An 18,409-nucleotide genomic window follows, 5' to 3' on the forward strand; every position below is an offset into this window, starting at 1 on the left:
CATTAAGCACCTACGAACGTGGGTTAATTACAATGCTAATGTATTCATTCTTTGGAGTCAAAACGCGTAAACTGGCACCTTGACCGCCTCTCTGAGTGAAGGAAGAGAGTGTTACTGGGTGGTCAATACTCATGCATAAATCTAAGTTTCTTGAAGGTGCACCAAACACATGTGCTCATGCATGTTTCATGAGAATCCGCTGTCGAAGAGTGCTGTTGCGTCACTGCTTTGTCTCTTGATTATTGTGAGCGTGTGCCTGCAACCTCCTGCAACGTGTAGGATTCCGTTTCAGGAATCCGAAACGAATGGGAATGTCGCCACGCGTTTAATTGTTGCACGTGGGAACTTCCGCATTCAGCTTTACGCAACTTTACTAATGACTTTCAGCAGGTTGTCGTTACTAAAGGCCGCCGTCCACTGCGACGTAATTCCGTCCGGAGTCCGTCCGGAATGTCGCCGCATCCGGTCCGGATGCGGTCCGGATGTGGTCCGGATGCGGAGAGCTAATAAATGTTTCCCATCACTTATTACCAAATAAAATATTGCAAGTAACCAGCAGCGAATACTCTTGCCATTCTAAGGAAATAATTTTTACTTACTTCATGATGATCGAGTTCCAATTCTTCGTACAATTCACAATGTTTGCCTCCGATACGGCCCCAAACCACGTCTGTTCCGGACGTTCCGGATGCGTTTTCCGCAGAAAAGTTCAACGCGTCGGACATCACTCTTCCGTCTCCGTAGCAACCGCATCCGAAACGCATGCGGAGAGCTGACGGAAAATCAACAGCTGATTGCCGTTCGGATGCGGTCCGGACGGAGCGCACACGATTTCCGTACGGACCGGATGCGCCCATAGGGTTCTGTGTTAAATTCCGTACGGACCGCACGCGTTCCGCACAGTGGACGGCGGCCTTAAGACTTGCAAGTTTTTGATGAGATATTCGCCGGGAAATAGGCCGATAGCGCTTACAATGCAGTGGAAAATCCCACGCGACTAGTAATATCATTCATACCCATGCATAACTCAAACCCATCTATAAATTACCCAAGGTCATATTCTGCCTCATTTAACATCCAGTCCCGCCTAAGCACCATGTTTGTCAAAGCGTGACGCCCTTCCCCCGTCTCGACGGGCTCGCGGAAGTTGGTCCGTCTCCCACGCTAGTTCCAATCATAAATCACCGTCCCACCGTCCGTGACCGCACTCAGCTGTTGGTCTGAGGTCTGAGGGATTGATTCTGGGCAGGGGACACGTCCCCATGGACTCAGAAAGCCGGTAGGACGGCGGATTGTAAACGGTGGACGCCGGACGGTGAGCGGTAGAAGGAAGACACCAGGCGGTGGAAGGTTTAAGGTGGGCTGTCTACCGATGTTGGACGGCAGACGTTGAGCGGTGGACTACCTGAAGAGTGAGGATGGTAAACGTTGGGAGGCGGACGGCAGATGTTAGACGGTGGACCGATGGACAATGGACAGTGGAGGATAGACGGTAGACGGTGGACGGCGGACAACAATGAACAAACGGTGGTCGATGGACTGCGGAAATCCGACGTGGGCGTCCGATTTCAATTCCGGCGCGCTGGGCGGCGGTCGGCAGAGGAGTGACGGCCGGCAGACGGCGGCCCCTTCCCGCCTCCGGCAGTGTCAGTGCAGCACTCCGAGCCCGCCACACCACTCACACTTTCGCCACGGCGCCCTTGAGTGGACGATCGGCGCGCGGCGCGCAGGCTGACCCATTTGTAGTGGCCACTCGGCGGTGCGCTCGGCCGCACCGGCTCCGAGCCTGCTCTCCGCCTCTGTCTCTGACAGAGGAAGGGAGGCTCCTGTCGGCGCGCCCGCTCTGCCCCCCGCGCCGTCTCTCAGTCGGCCGCCGACTGCCGCCACTCAACCGCCTCTCCTGCCGGGGCGCGGCCTCTCCACCATCGCGCCGCCGTCGTCGTTGGCGACACCCGTCGTCGTCGACACACTTCCGTCGGCGCCGACGATCCGTGTCGGCTCCGACGCGACGATGGGCCGCCTCGTGGAGGTGCGGAGGCGGCCCGGTGGTGCGACGGCAGCTCTACACGTGCTGACGGTACAGCGGTGTGCCGCTGCTTTCGTTGTGGTTCTCTCCTACGGTGCGCTGTTATGGGTGATGTATTCCGTGTGGTTGCGAGACGTGAACCCAGAGGAGGATTTACGCCCGGGTCCGGCCACTCTACCTGTGGACTATGAGATGTATCGGACTTCTGAACGCGCGCGGGCCGAGCGCAGGGCAACATACAGTGCAGGGAAACTGATTGAGGGATACAGTGCACAAACTGTGGACAGTGTGGGATATGGTGGTGAGGGAAGGGATGTTGTAAACTACAGAACGAGTGTACGTGGTGAGGACGCTTCCAGGAGCGAGGGTGGCCACCTGATTGACTCCGATGACGGGAACGACTTTGAGGACAACCTAGTGGAGTTTGAAAACGACGGAGACGAAGATGAAGCCTTTGAGGAAGAGGAGGACGAATTCGAGGACGAATTTGAGGAGGAGGAGGAGGAAGAAGAGGACGAGGACACGGAGCCTCCCCCAAATCGACGTCTGCTGGTGTTTAACAGTGTGCCCCACACAGGTAGTGAAGTGATCACTCTACTGCTGCGCTGGCTGGCCAAACAGAACGAATTCCAGTTCGCCCAGCTGAGGACGGAGGCCAGCAAGGAGGGACCGCTGGACTCGGCGGAACAGGTGAGTAACGGGGGATAAAACAGGTATGAGATGTGATAAACAGATAAGGTTTAGGGGACGTAATTTAAGCTAAAGAGCTAGCAATGAATTTTTATCTGCACTTGATGCTCTATTTCTTTTCTTTTTTTGAAACGTCGATGAAGTTTCAGCATCAAAACTCAAGAAAATCAAGCACAGACAAGATAAACCATGCCCGAACAATTACATAGCATCCATTTGGATGGAGAGTCTTCAAAAAACTTATTTAAAAAAAATCATGTGAAGGGATATAAGTCACTAACGAACCAAGCAGTAACCAAAAAAAAAACACTCACAATGCAGAGACTGCAACGAAATGCGCTATCCTAACGTAGACTGCATCTCATCATAAGTCACTATCGCCAATACAAACACAATTGAGACTGCAATGCAGCATACCCTCCTAGTGACCGCATCTCATCACAGGTCACTAGCACTAATACAAACAATACGGAGACTCCAATGTAGCACACCACTCTAACCAGCGACTGCATCTCATCACAGGCCACTAACACCAATACATCCCAAACGGACCGGCGTGGCGTAAAGACGACAGGCATTTTATCGTGACGTTCTGGCATCCGTAACGGCTGCGTCACGCAGCAGACTGCGTATGTAGGACTCTGTGATCTGGGCTGAGGCGTGAAGCAGGCATCAAATCATCCAAAACGGGCCCGTTCAGTGGTCGGATGCCTGGTGACGAGAGGCTGCACCCTTCAATATGCGTGATTAAACTTCACTAACTCGCGGTTGAAGTTAGCTGAAGGTGCGGGGATTTTGATGGGTCACGTAGCTCAGCTTTAGCCAATTGATATGAATTAGGGCCGCGGCCTTTGGATGGACTTTTGATGAGAAGGTTCGCCGGGTCAGGTGGCCAGGTCGGTGGGCGGTTTTGATGACCGGGTCGCTAAGCTCTTCATTGTCTCGCAGATGGAGCGTGTGGTAATTAGTGCCAATTTGGGACGGGTGACCTAGTCCGGCTATTGTGCTGTCCCTCATGGTCAGCGTCTGACTCTCACGGTGGTTCCGTGACCTTAACCACTCTTGTTTTATCTCGCGGGCGCCGAGTGGAAGGTCTGCTTCAGGTAGACATTACATCTCTACCTTTATTCAAAGTGCAATTACCTAACTGGTGCATGTCTTAAGTTCGAATCCGGCAACTTGACAGCCTGAGTGTCTGGTGTCTATTTTTCGTAGACATCTCTAACACCAGTATTTATGGTATTCATTCCTCATTATCTTAGGTATTTGTGGATACCATAAAATGCGCAAGGCGCTGGTAGCGTGGGTCGTCGTCATCCGGTGCACCAGTCTCAGCCACGGGCAGATAATTAGCTGTCGAAAGTGTGACGTAACGTAACGGGCGGCTCACGGTACTCTCCGCTCTCCGATCTTATCTGACGATGTTATTTAGTCTGGATCGCGCTACACCGTGTCAAATAGTAGCGTGGTCGCGTAAGTAATGGACACAAATTTTAACGCATTTCGGTGGCACAGCTTATAGCATTAGAGACGTGGTTTGTTTAGGTCTTAGAAACAACGCACGTTTCAAGCAAAATAGCGTAGCATTTGATGATCGATATTCAATTGGCATTTGAAGTCTATAGGCGTTGCACTTTGATGACTTGTGCTTATAAGATTTAATAAAGTTTCTGATCAAACGTTAGAAATACAGAAGGTTAAGCAAACTGCTACTCACAGGTATGGACCTATATAGTTTCCAAAGATAAGAATCCTGACCTAAATGAATCTAAACAGCTTCGGCGCTGGACCGACGTTATCTAAACCAACTGTCCATCACGATCCACGCATGGGGCTATGATTACCAGTTGATACGCGAACATGCAGATAAATAGGTCACAAAGAGACTTCAAAAATGATACACCTTATATCGATCACCACGGATGTCGCATTTATCAAGGACGCTAGAGAAAAAAAGGAGAGCGATCAAAATTGTCTTCCTTTTTCGTGAGACAAAGGAGAACGTTACCTGAATCTAACCACAGCCATCACTTTGAAGGCCGAGTTGCGAGTTTAGTAGGTATGTCCTTTGTCTTTTTGTCGGATTCCTCCGCCATGTGTGACCATCCTCGGAGTCAGCCTCACTGAACTAACCGGCTGGAAAATGAAAACAGATGGGTGTTATCGCCGCTTCACGCCGACTGCCCGCCTGTGATGGACGAGACCGGAATGAGACCTCCGACCGTGCCGCGAATCTGAACACATACATCACAGGAGTGTTCAGGGTTACAGGGACGATTGAGGCCCTGACTGAGTCTGACGGCTGAGAGACAGGACGCAGAGAGAAACAACGCGGTCAACCTCACTGCAGTCGAGCTCGATGTGTAATTTTTCCATGGTTCACCTCTCCTCTTTCATTCTGCCTTTCCTCCCTCTTTAAATCTACATATCCTACCCCTCTTTCTCTCTCTGTCTCTCTCTTTCTCTCTCTCTCTCTCTCTCTCTCTCTTTCTATTTCTTCTCTATCCTCTGTCTTTCACTTTTTTTTCTCTCTCTCTATCTCTCTCTCTCTCCTCTCTCTCTTTCCTTCCAAACACCACCACTACCCGATCACCATCCTTTACCAATCGGCCTCCGGTGCATTCGCTTGTCAGCTAATCTCTTCAACACGATCAATGGATGGATAACTTTCGTAGCGAGAAAGTAGTCAGAGCCAGATGCTGAGGCATAGAGTGCACATGCAGTGGAGAAAAGGCTCTTGCTCTATTTATGGAACGATGATAATGGTAATGGTGATGAGAATGTGAAGAACATGCTCATGATAAAAGAAAACTGAAATCTTTACAGTAACGACAAGTACTGTATGTATTGCCTACTAATGCGATTCATATCAAACCGCTTTCTAGAGGATGTAATGGGGAGTGGGACAGTATCCTAGTCGGCTTCTACAAAGTGATGCTGTGTGAAAGACGGGCGTACTTCTTTTCTGGAGCGAATTTCGAGTGCAGGTGCAAAAAGGACGCTCCAGCAAAACATGTGAAACAGTTACTTGCCTGAAAAGGAAAGATAGAAGCAAGGTGCTAGCATTTACAGCATTGCTTTCTCTTAACACTTTAACCGACTATCGCTATGAATTGCATCTTATTCTCAATGCTATCGGTTTCCACCAGCCTGTTCAGGTTTGCTCAGGCTCAAGCATCAAATTTAATCGCCCAAATCTCCACAGACTCACGTTGAAACGTTTGTTGGATATCTACACGTCAGCACCGCATTCAGGCTCCCTCAGCAGCGCCGTATCCGTGCTCAGTAGTGGCCATATGCTGTCGGTAGTTTCCCCGCTCGGTGCTCTGTTGGCAGCCGAGGCAGCCCCGGGAGGTATAGCCGTCATCTCACACAGGCTGCCTGTATATGCACCAGCTGGTGGAGTATCCATTGTTCGAGCATACCGCAGGGACAGGGCGCCTTTCCCCATATCTCTCTCTCTCTCTCTCTCTCTCTCTCTCTCTCTCTCTCTCTCTCTCTCTCTCTCTCTCTCTCTCTCTCTCTCTCTCTCTCTCTCTCTCTCTCTCTCTCTCTCTCTCTCTCTCTCCCTTGCACCCAGCCCACTCTCTCTACCGAGTTATGGACCTCTAGTGTTGCAGCGAATCGTTATTGCCTACTTTAGATAGCGAGAAGATATCGGATAGACTTGTCTTGCTGTCGTTAATCTCACAGCGGATGCTAATTGTAAAACGTTTCAGTAATTCGAGTCTGGCAGGAAACATGAGTAAGATAATCGAAACATTTACGAAAAATTAATGAAAATTAAATTTTTACTAAAACATTCGAATAAAATCTCTCCACTCCCATTCTCTTCTGAGGCAGCTCCAGTGCGCGATCATTACCGACCACACATTCCAGTTGCAGTCGTCTACAGCGGTCGATGTGGCCCCGTTTTCCCGTACCATATGTCTCCCCCGCACGCGTCTATTGTGGCAGCAGCTGTCGGCTGCAGCTGCACGGCTCATGGAAAATGATATCAATGTGATTGGTGGAGAGTTTCTATGCACGTAGGGATAGTGACAAGTGTAATCTCAACTCAAGGTGAATATTCGAGAACTGATCACAATCTGCCGGAATAATCATTAGTTTCTGAATGTCGTTCAGTTGTAAAACGATTATTTACCGGAATGATATTATTCATTTATTTGTCTATTTTGCAACCGACAGGGTGGACCTATAAACTAAAATATACCTGAAAATAAGTGTAAGCCACAAATATTCTTCCGTTATATGGGCAAAGCTACGCGAGTATTCACTTTTAATCTGAGTTAGGAATAGCCTACTGTGAAGTGCTAATATGATTTCACACACTGATCTAACGAGATGATGAACCGCGCCATCCCTGACAATTTCGTTACGCTACCGTCCTTGAGACGTGTCTCAGTGCGATGTTACGCAGGGACGTTACGGCCATCACGCAGGAATTTCGCCGAGGGCGTGGTCTGTCGTGACGCAATCAGGCGTCAGAAGTCCGGCAGACATTCCATCAAAGTAACGGCGTCGGAGCGTCCACTTAGTGTTACTTAACGGGGAACACGTGGGAAGCCATTGGACTTTACACGGTCGACGAGTGGCAGGTAGTAACCCCTTCCCCAGTACTGTCAATCCGTAAATACTAAACACGGCACACTTATAGCTCGCATATGTATACACATGCACTGTAAATACAACAGTGTACAGGGTCAGTAAGTCAGCTTATGTGCATTGTGCATGTGCGTGCATCTGCTCGCGGTACGGGCGCAGGCGGCACTACTAGTTCAGTGAAGCGTAAAAACATCAGCGAAAGTGGCTCACCTGACCAGCTAACAGCGTACGCGTCGAGTTAGAAAACTGAGACGAGTGGGTGTGCCTGCCTGGCTGTCTGTGCATGTGAGTTGTTTGTCCGGCTGCTTTCATTCATCCCCTTATAGTTCCGCCCTGATGCGTGAGGCAGAATAGTATAGGTAAGTAGCAGACAACAAAGCCGGTTACGACTTGTGGCATGCTAAGCTTACCCGTATCTGAAGACGAGACGACGCCAATTTATTATCAGCTGGGAATAAAGATAGGTACAAATCACTGGGGAATTGCAAATCACAGTCTTTTTACCTAATGTGACAAAGGGGCTAGCTGAACACAAAGCGAGGGTTTTGCTGAGCTAGCGTGGCAACGTCATGGCATTGAATAGGCAGCCCGTCCCCCATCATTACACAAAAAGGCGCTAAATAAGAAAATATCAGTCTCATTCAGGATAATGAACACCATTGTGACGTTTTGTACGTTCAGGCAGGCGTAACAAATAACAGTCGACATAACATGACATTGACACCTTTTCCCGTCTGTCATAGTGAGAAATACAAGCCCAGCCAGCCTTCCCAAATGGGGCCCATATGGGCCCCAAGTGGGCAGCAAACTGGGGCCCATCTGGGCTGCCCACTTGGGGCCCAGATGTGTTTGTCATGGGCGTCCAACTGGGTCCCATATGGGCAGCCCAGATGGCCCCATATGGGGCCCAGCCGGAGCACATATGGGTCCCACATGGGCTTTCCCAGCCGGGACCCACATGGGTATAATTGAAGAATCCCACATGGGGCCCATGTGGGTTCGAAATGGGACCCATATGGGGCCCAGCCGGGGCACATATGGGTCCCACATGGGCTTTCCCAGCCGGGACCCACATGGGTATGATTGAAAAATTCCACATGGGGCCCATGTGGGTTCGAAATGGGACCCATATGGGGCCCAGCCGGGGCACATATGGGTCCCACATGGGCTTTCCCAGCCGGGACCCACATGGGTATAAGCGAAAAATCCCACATGGGGCTCATGTGGGTTCGAAATGGGACCCATATGGGGCCCAGCCGGGGCACATATGGGTCCCACATGGGCTTTCCCAGCCGGGACCCACATGGATATAAGCGAAAAATCCCACATGGGGCCCATATGGGTTCGAAATGGGACCCAAATGGGGCCCAGCCGGGGCACATATGGGTCCCACATGGGCTTTCCCAGCCGGGACCCACATGGGTATAAGCGAAAAATCCCACATGGGGCCCATGTGCGTTCGACATGGGACCCATATGGGGCCCAGCCGGGTCCCATATGGGCTTTCCCAGCCGGGACCCAAATGGGTATAAGCGAAAAATCCCACCTGGAGCCCATGTGGGTTCGAAATGGGACCCAGCTGGGACCCATACCCAGCCCACATTATTACCTTGGCCCCACATGGGGCCCAGGTGGGCCACTTGGTGGGACCCATGTGGGCAGCCCATGTGGGGCCCACATAAATTTGTCCCTGGGTAAATGGTGGGGCCCACCTGGGCTGGCTCACGTGGGCTCAAGGTGGGTACCATATGGGGCCCACCTGGGCTGGCCCACATGGGCTCAAGATGGGCACCATATGTGGCCCACCTGGGCTGGCCCACATGGGCTCAAGGTGGGTACCATATGGGGTCCACGTGGGCCAGCAGATGTGGGCCCTAGGTGGGCCCCATGCTGGCTCACCTCCCTAGCATCGTTTGTATTAATCAATAAATATTCACCAAAGCCCATCTTAGTTCCCACCAGAACCTACAATTAATTTCAATATGATTATAATATAATCGATGTCTGCTATTTCAATCACTCCCCCTGATCATTGCTGAACGTTCGCCACCGCAACAAAACAAACTGTCAGTGATCAATATTTATATTATCGATAAACACAAAAATGCTGTTTAAACTCTCTCCTCTCTTCTGTTCATCTCTAGACTTCTTCTCTCATCTGCTCCTCCGCTTAAACTCCAGCTGGTGTCCTCTCCTGGCGGCCTCCGTCGCGGTTCCTGGCACCCGTAAACCACTTTCGTGGCGCCACCTCCAGCTGGCCGTTGTTGGTGTCCTGGGTAAGCCCGTTCCGCCGCACGGCTCCTGTAAAATAAGCACCAGCAATGTAAAAGGTGCAGACACATAAGCGAATTGTGTATTGCCCGTGCTGTGTTCTACCATGATTCTGTATTACCTGCATTAAAAGTAACATCATCTGATTTGACTTGAATTAATTGAGAAATGAACTTAAGATATTTTTTTTTTGCAGGAAATAATCTGATGCAGAATAAACATACAAGGTCCGATTATGATGGACACAAAGGACATTAGTGCTTTATAAGTCGCTGCTTGGAATTCGCTAATCGGACAGTAATTGACGACACCTGAAATAACATATGAATGGGAGTGCTGCTGTTATTCTGACATCCGCTATCAGGTGTCCAAGGGAGTTGGGCAATTAAATAAAGAGATAAAACCATTACTTACAGAACACGACATCAAAAAGCCGGGTACCGCCGAAAGCCCTTTTCCCGTGCCGTCCATTTACGCTAAGTCGCGTAGCGAGTGCGCTCGTCATGACGCCTGCTATCGTCCTTCGGACCGGTGTAAGCGGGGGCGCTTACACCGAGGTCGGCGACAAACAGCCACCCGGAGTATCTGTCCACTGCCACGAGGTACTTCCTGCCGGCGTGATCGGCAAAGTCGATGTGTAGTTCGAACGGCCTTTCCGCTGGCGGTCTCCTCATCATGGTGTCTTGCTGCTGAGCGAGTAGATCTCTCTGGCAGCTGGTACAGCAGCGGGTGACATTTTCCACATCCCGGTAGATCCCGGGCCAGTAGACGATCTGTCTTGCGCGGGCCTTCGTTTTCTCCTTCCCCAGGTGGCTGGCGTGGAGGGCTTCTAGAACAGTCCTTCGTAATCGCTGTGGTATGACGAGCCTGCAGCCGATCCGGCCTGACCGACTGGACATCTCCACCGACCGCAGTGACGCCTTCTACCTCTGGAAGGAGAGATGGGACGACTACGTCCTGATGTCACAGCTGCGACTCGACCAACTAGCGATACAGCTGGCGTCGCTGCGGGCGCGCCTCTTCGAAGAGACTCGAACGCGGTCGTGGTTGCGGCGCGGCCGCCACGGCTACGCATTCCTGCTTCCTTTCACTTTCGTTAATCGCACTTTGTACTCACTATGGGCGGGTTCGAGCTAATACCGACCGCGCCATGTGTCGGTTCCGCCCGAATTAAGGCTTTATTGGACACGCACACCACTCAGAGTCTCAACGCCAACTGGCCCGCCCAGACGCCGCAGCCCCGCCAGCCGGTCGGCCGGTCACCGCCCCGGGCGGTGCAGAGGCGGCCCCAGGCCCCGTCCGGTGGGCCGAGCTCCGCCGGCGGGTCGCCCGCGCATGGGGGCGGGTTCAGGCGACACAATCATACGACACAATCACAACATTGACTGTCCAATATCAGCCGTAGCTGGTCTCACAAACATCAACTATGCGACTTCCTCACGACGTCGAAGTGTATTTTGGAGGCATGAGACTAAACAGCGAGTTCTTTTTTCTTGTAATATCATACACATTGGACAGTGAAAAAATAAATAATGGGCTGCCCACATCCAGCCCACCTACACCCCACTACATGGGTTGCCCACGCAGTGCCCATATTAAGCCCACCATACAGGAACACCGCGTGAATGCCTGTGTTCACCAAAATTCCTGGATATGCCCTCGTACATGTGCAAGCAATCTCATTATCAAGCATTATGCCTGCCAAAAAATATGTGGGCAGCCCATGTGGGGCCCACATGCAGCCCACATATTTGCCCATCTCTAGCCCATGGCCCACCTAGCCCACCATGCCCATCAACTGCCCATGTGGGGCCCACATGGGCATGCTGGCTGGGGTTTGCCCATTTGGGCCCCACGTGGGCCCCGGATGGGTGTGCCCAGTTTGTTGGTGCCCAGTCTGCCCACATGCTGCCCGCATCCAGCCCAGATAGGTGGCGGGTCAGTTAACAAAGTTTTGTAGTAAGGTTTGCCCATTTGGGCCCCATGTGGGCCCCGGATGGGTGTGCCCAGTTTGTTGGTGCCCAGTCTGCCCACATGCTGCCCGCATCCAGCCCAGATAGGTGTCGGGTCAGTTAACAAAGTGTAGTAAAGTTTGCCCATTTGGGCCCCATGTGGGCCCCGGATGGGTGTGCCCAGCTTGTTGGTGCCCAGTTTGCCCACATGCTGCCCGCATCCAGCCCAGATAGGTGCCGGGTCAGTTAACAAAATTTTGTAATAAAGGAAATGTTTATTGCAGATTGGTGTAGGTGTCGGGTCAGTTAACAATTAGTTTTGTAGTAACTTTTGCCCATGTGGGCCCCGGATGGGTGTGCCCAGCTTGTTGGTGCCCAGTCTGCCCACATGCTGCCCGCATCCAGCCCAGATAGGTGTCGGGTCAGTTAACAAAGTTTTGTAGTAAATTTTGCCCATGTGGGCGGCTGGGCCCCATGTGGGCCCCGGCTGGGTGTGCCCAGCGTGTTGGTGTCCAGTTTGCCCACATGCTGCCCGCATCCAGCCCAGATACCTAGGTGTCGGGTCAGTTAACAAAGTTTTGTAGTAAATTTTGTCCATGTGGGCGGCCGGGCCCCATGTGGGCCCCGGCTGGGTGTGCCCAGCTTGTTGATGTCCAGTTTGCCCACATGCTGCCCGCATCCAGCCCAGATAGGTGTCGGGTCAGATACCAACATTTTGTAGTAAAGGAAATGTCCATATCCCAGCAAACATGCCCACATGGTTCCCATATGGGGCCCACATGGCCCCCCACCTCTTCCATATGGGCCCACATGGGAATAGCAGTGGGTGACACATGGGACCCATATGGGCAAGCCCACGTAGGCCCCATATGAGACCCACGCGGCCCCCACATCAGGGACCCATATGGGCCAGCCTACATTGACCCCATATGGCATCATGTATGAACTTGATGCACTTGGAGTCCAAAATTCACATGAACAACAGTCACCTTTTTTGCTTTTATGCTCTTGGAGTAACTTAAATGGGGCCTACATGGGTGATCCATATGGGACCCACATGGGATGCCCATCTCCAGCCCACATGCGTTTGGCCCACCTGGCCCATTTTTATCCCATATGGGGCCCATATGGGTTGCCCATCTGTAGCCCATGTCCCACGTGAGCCCATTTGGCCCATGTTTACCCCATATGGGACCCACATGGGATATCCATCTCCAGCCCACATGCGTTTGGCCCACCTGGCCCATTTTTATCCCATATGGGGCCCATATGGGTTGCCCATCTGTAGCCCATGTCCCACGTGAGCCCATCTGGCCCATGTTCACCCCATATGGGACCCACATGGGATGCCCATCTCTAGCCCACATGCGTTTGGCCCACCTGGCCCATTTTTATCCCCTATGGGGCCCATATGGGTAGCCCATCTGTAGCCCATGTCCCACGTGGGCCCATCTGGCCCATGTTCACCCCATATGGGACCCACATGGGATGCCCATCTCCAGCCCACATGCGTTTTGCCCACCTGGCCCATTTTTATCCCATATGGGGCCCATGTGGGTAGCCCATCTGTAGCCCATGTCCCACGTGGGCCCATCTGGCCCATGTTCACCCCATATGGGACCCATGTGGGCATGTTTGCTGGGGCTCAGCCCATATGGGACCCAGATTTAGCCCAGATAATAGCCCACATGTAGCCCATGCCCACTTAAGCCCAGATGCCCCACTTTCAGCCCATATGGGCCCCATTTGGGAAGGCTGGCTGGGAGGCATTATTTGTCTGAGAGGTAGTATAAAATCGATATCAGTGGTCTGTATGTACGTTTTCAGTGATTGCAAATATGAATGGGAGCAGTCGCATTTATAGACAGCAGACGCCAGCAGGATGTGGATGAAACTCTTTCCAGCCCCCGTGGACGTGGTTATGTTTGAATGGTGCAGTACCATATGCATTGTGTTGCATCATACTCGAATTAATACAACAGAACATCCAGTAATGATTTTCGTGGGCCGGGTCTGTCCTTGACGGCACATGCTACTCCCCAATTGGGTGGACCACCGAAGCTCCGGCAGACGACCCCAAGGTCCGGCCGCGCCGCGGGCGGGGTCGCTCCATCTTCGCTCCGACGAGTAGGGGAGACCCGGGAGGTATGGGCCGGTTTTGTGAAAAGACAATTTTCTTCCAGTGGGCAGTCGCTAGACCCGGTTTTTCACTCTGTGTACGTGAAATTGCCTTTCGCTTGCAACGTGTGCCTGATATTAGGCATCGGGGATCAACTATTTTGTCTCGAAATAACTTTCAATACATCATGTGCTTTTTCGATCCATCAAAATACACCGGGAGGTATGGGCCATGGCTCGGGAGATATGGGCCGGCGCCATGTTTCATATTCTTTTCTCGATAATGAGAACAATACTCGTTGCTGTTATCTACCTTGATCTCTCTTAGAGCCCAGGGACCGCATAAGCGGCCAACAGCTTACTTCATGAAGGTCACTTGGGCACATATGTGTTTTCATGCACCATCATGCACCATGAAATAAGATCAATAATATTTTTTCTGTTCGAATGAAATTTGAAACTAAATTTTCGACCTTGCGCGACAAAACTAAAACCTATTGACTGGGACATTCAATGAAAGCATGTTTTTATCTATTTAGGATCAACGGGGTGGGTGGCCCGAACCTCCCGGTTAGGACGCCAGAATGTGCGTAGCATCTCAGCTCATAATCTTGCTAGAAAGCTTCAAATTGTCTATCCAGTCATAATTTCCATACTTTAAACTTTATGTTAGCGATGGTCTGACATCATAAAACGAGCCTGGTTCAAATTTATCATGAATTTTCTGTATGTACCGTATTTAACTCGAAGAGGGCAAAAACAGTTTATCACCGCTCATTGCCAAAGAAGATTGAGGAAGATTTTGAAAATCACGTGGGTTGTATAATGGAATGGCTGCTACCAGTTAACGCCGTCAAATGTGTAAAAACACGCAACACTTCTTCAAAACTGCGATGGCCCATACCTCCAGGGGGCCCATACCTCCCGGGTCTCCCCTACACAGTATTTGGATCATCTTATAACGGCCTCGGCGGTCACTTGGTGCATTTGATCACGTACTCTGGCCACTTATCGTCGTAACTACGTTCTACCACGGTCGGTGATGTCATCGTATCGTGTTTGCGATGCATACGGCCATCTGATCGTATCTGGTTTTACGATCGCAATTTTTTTTTCTGGTTCTTGATTATTGCATGATGTTCTCTGGACCCAAGGCCATGATGAAACGTTCCTAAAAATGCAGTTGAACAATGGGATATTTTTGATGGTAATGTACGGATAACAAATTATAAGACGTTTGCTTTGTTTTATGATTGGGGGGACTTTTATGACGGCACTATAGACAAAAAAGACAATATTATCCCAAACTTCATCTGTTTGATGTCTCTTTGATATATTTATCCACGTTCTCAAACAACCAATTCCCATTTTCTTTCTCCATCCACATATTTTCCGTTCTACATTCATTCAACATGTGCTGCTCCAACTTCTAACTCAATACCTGCTCACTTTCTAACTCCCCCATCCACCCCGCTCCGCCCTCCCCGCTCGGTCACTTCAACCCACGCTCCTGGGAAGGACTACTGTCCAGTTCTGCCCACCGGGACTGGTCAGGGAGCCACTATACACCGCGTGCCGAGCCCGCAGCCGGCGGCGCGGCGCACCAGTTTCACTTTCGTCAGACTGACGGCCGCCGCCGTGGGCCCTGTGATCAAGTTCGGGTGTGGGAAGTGCGCGTGCGCCGCTACAGGACGCCTGTACGGGTCGCCGGAAGGGGATACCGTAATGTGAGAGACTGTGACACAGTGCTGCATGATTGTGAGAAATACTAACGATGTGTGTGGAATGATAAGGGAAAGGCCGTCATGCTGGTGTACTTACCTAGGTTAAGGGGAAGTGGATCAGTCAATGATGTGAAATATTACATCAGAGAACAGGTTAACGACCGCTCTATTGTCTAGCATCCATATGTTAATCATCAGCCAATCTGTTACCCCCACACATGGTTAATATGCATGCATAAGCATATGACTGTACAGTGTACGTACTTACAATCAATCTTTTACCTGTCAAACGCATACCAAGGACAGACAGAAAATATCCATTACATTTCTTCAAACTCGGCAAGCTTGCCGCACATTCCTCCATCTAAGGCTCTCTTGCGCCGGTCCGTGGGCTTTGAAACGGGACTGGAACTCCCGGCATGTGAGATATTGTCTGGCCACTGGTCCGGCCACCGGAGCTATGTGTTCCGACACCAGTCGAGATTCCAGCAGTGCTGGACCAACTGTAACAACGGGCTCGAGTTTCTCTCATTGTACTGTCCAGGTGGCATTGTTGGGTGGATGTTGGCCAATGTAGAGGTTGAAACGGAAAATGTCCCGAGAGGACACCGCTTGCCTGGCCGTGTTGCGTTTCAATGTCAGTTTCCAGCTGGCAGCTGGTGACATTGAACCACGGGGTGTACGAGCATTTTGCTTACAGGTCATTAACCATTAAAGTGTCCTGCAATATTTTCTAGAATTTTGTTGCGGCACGATTTCCTGATTTTGTTTTATTTTTAGCCTTCCTTTTTGGAATTCAGACACTGCCATCATCACTAGCGCTCTTGAAGCAGATGCGTCTTCACATCAACACACTACGACTCAGGCTCATGTTCTAACACTTTGTCCTTCCCTCAGACCACCTCTCTCACTCCCCTCGCTCCCCTGCTCACTACTCTCACCCCTCTCCATCCCATCTCCTCCACAGAAGCGGCTGGTGCAGAAGATGGCCTCCCTGTCTGACACCGGAGCGGACGGAGCCTGCGTCTCCCACTCCGCCTACATCATGGACTTTGTGGAGCACGGAGCCTCCCTGCCGCTCCGGTTCAGCATGATCCGGGATCCCATCGACAGGATCATGGCAAGGTCAGTGATCCAGAGCGCGTAACTTAGGACTATTAACTTTTTTTTTTATTTCTTCGAACTACTCCGCCACCCATTAATAGGTGACCAGGAGTGCCCCCACCCTCAGCCCAGCGACTCACAGCACCTTACGTTAACACCAGACAAAATAAAGGATAAGTCGCGGCACTCCCAGCTAGGAAAAGTAGGAAACAAAATCAAGCAAAAGAAGTGCGGGCAACAGGTTAATGATAAAAGAGAGCAAAAGTAGTCATTGCTGAATGCAGCGAATGACTGTCCAAATGCATCTACGAAAGAAGTCATTCATACAACCATGCATAATTGGTTAGTAGATGGTATTTAAACATTCACTCACAGGAAAACAGCAGAATGGCAGTGGGGAAACATTTCTGGTCAATTCGAGCTCGAGTTCATAGCCAGACTTTCTGGGGCCCACCAGCTAAGCATAGCTTGTTGCCGGTGGGCCCCGTCAAGTCTGGCGTTCCAATTGAGTGGGGATGTATCTTTTGTGTTGAAAATGACACAGGTTGCACACAAAACAGTCAACACATTATTGTAGCCGGCATTTGCAGCCTTCCCGATAATAAATGTACCTATTGGTACATCCATTATTGGGCCACCTGTTGAGGTGCTGAACAATGCCTGTGAAAAGTACTACGCATATGTAATTTGTTAATTGTTATTCGTGTACGCATTGTCATTTGCTCTCATTTCCTATTTATATCAATATTGTTTGTATCTTCACCTTTCATTACAAAGATTGCTTACATTACAAAAGATTTACATTACAAAAGATACAAAGCTTACTTACAAAGATTGCTTATTTGCTTACTTTCATATTTTTTCTAAGCCTGTTGAAAGCATTTAGTGGGTCCTTTATACCCAAGGATGCTTATCTACTAGTTTTGTTAATAACTTTGCTATTTTCCCACTACTTTTGCTTAGTATACACTAAGCAAGATATTCTTTACATATTTTTTGAAAGTGATCTTTGATTGTGGTATTTCTTCTAACAGAATATCTTTTGCGATTACATCATTCCAAAGTTTGGGTCCCATGCAGGCAAAGGAGTAGAGCCTGTAGTTTTTTGCTGAGAAGACAGGTTGAAAATGGTTGATATTCCTTGTATGATGGATAGGTTCAGTTGAGAGTTGAAGCAATCGCCCTACAGACACTGGCAATTCATGTACTATGTACTTATGCATGATAAGTATTATTTGAAGTTTGGCTATGTCTTTAATTTTTAGAATATTATATTTTTTAAATATTGGGGTAGCACTTTGTGGTGGGAAAATACCCTCAATGAGTCTCATGAACCTTTTTTGCAGGATTACCAGTTTTTGAAGATGTTCATCATAGTTAGAGCCCCAAATAAAGCAGCAGTAGTTGATGTAAGGAAAAATGAGGGAGTGATACAGTTGAATGAGCTGCTGTTTTGGGATAAATCGTTTAACTCTTGCAATCATTCCAATATTTCTGCTAATAGTATTACAAATGCTACTGATATGGGTTGTGAATTTGAGGTCAGAGTCAATTAGAATTCCTAAATATTTCACTGATTTCTTTTCTATTAATGCAGTGTCTTTAATGTATATATTCAGCTTTTCGGTACACCTGCGTTTTGAATACACTTGGAGAAATGTTTTTGATGTATTCACTGTAAGATAATTAGCTTCAAACCATTCTGATACTTTTACCAGCGCTTCATTGGTTATTTCTTGCAGTATTTCTATGTTTTTATGTTTGAAGAATATTGCAGTGTCATCTGCATAGAGCATAAATCGACCTTCAAATTGCAAATTTACTATATCATTTAAATATAAAATAAAAAGAAGTGGTCCAAGGATTGACCCCTGAGGTACGCCTATTTTTATTTCTCGTTCTGTTGACTTAACCCCTTC

The 18,409-nt window shown here is 49.7% G+C and overlaps 1 protein-coding gene across 1 annotated transcript in view; it reads left to right on the forward strand.

The window, feature by feature from the left end:
- Positions 1-1,030: 1,030 nt before the first annotated feature.
- LOC122373457 (heparan sulfate 2-O-sulfotransferase 1-like) overlaps positions 1,031-18,409 on the forward strand; it is a gene marked incomplete at its 3' end in the record, with an annotated part of 30,984 nt that continues 13,605 nt past the window's right edge. The window contains exons 1-2 of the mRNA XM_043351537.1: positions 1,031-2,716; positions 16,354-16,511. Of these exons, the coding sequence (XP_043207472.1) occupies positions 2,012-2,716; positions 16,354-16,511 (863 nt within the window). The remainder of the gene's footprint in view (positions 2,717-16,353; positions 16,512-18,409) is intronic.

The sequence above is a fragment of the Amphibalanus amphitrite genome, unplaced genomic scaffold, assembly GCF_019059575.1.
Source record: "Amphibalanus amphitrite isolate SeventyFive unplaced genomic scaffold, NRLGWU_Aamphi_draft 001498F_arrow, whole genome shotgun sequence".
NCBI lineage: Eukaryota > Metazoa > Arthropoda > Thecostraca > Balanomorpha > Balanidae > Amphibalanus > Amphibalanus amphitrite.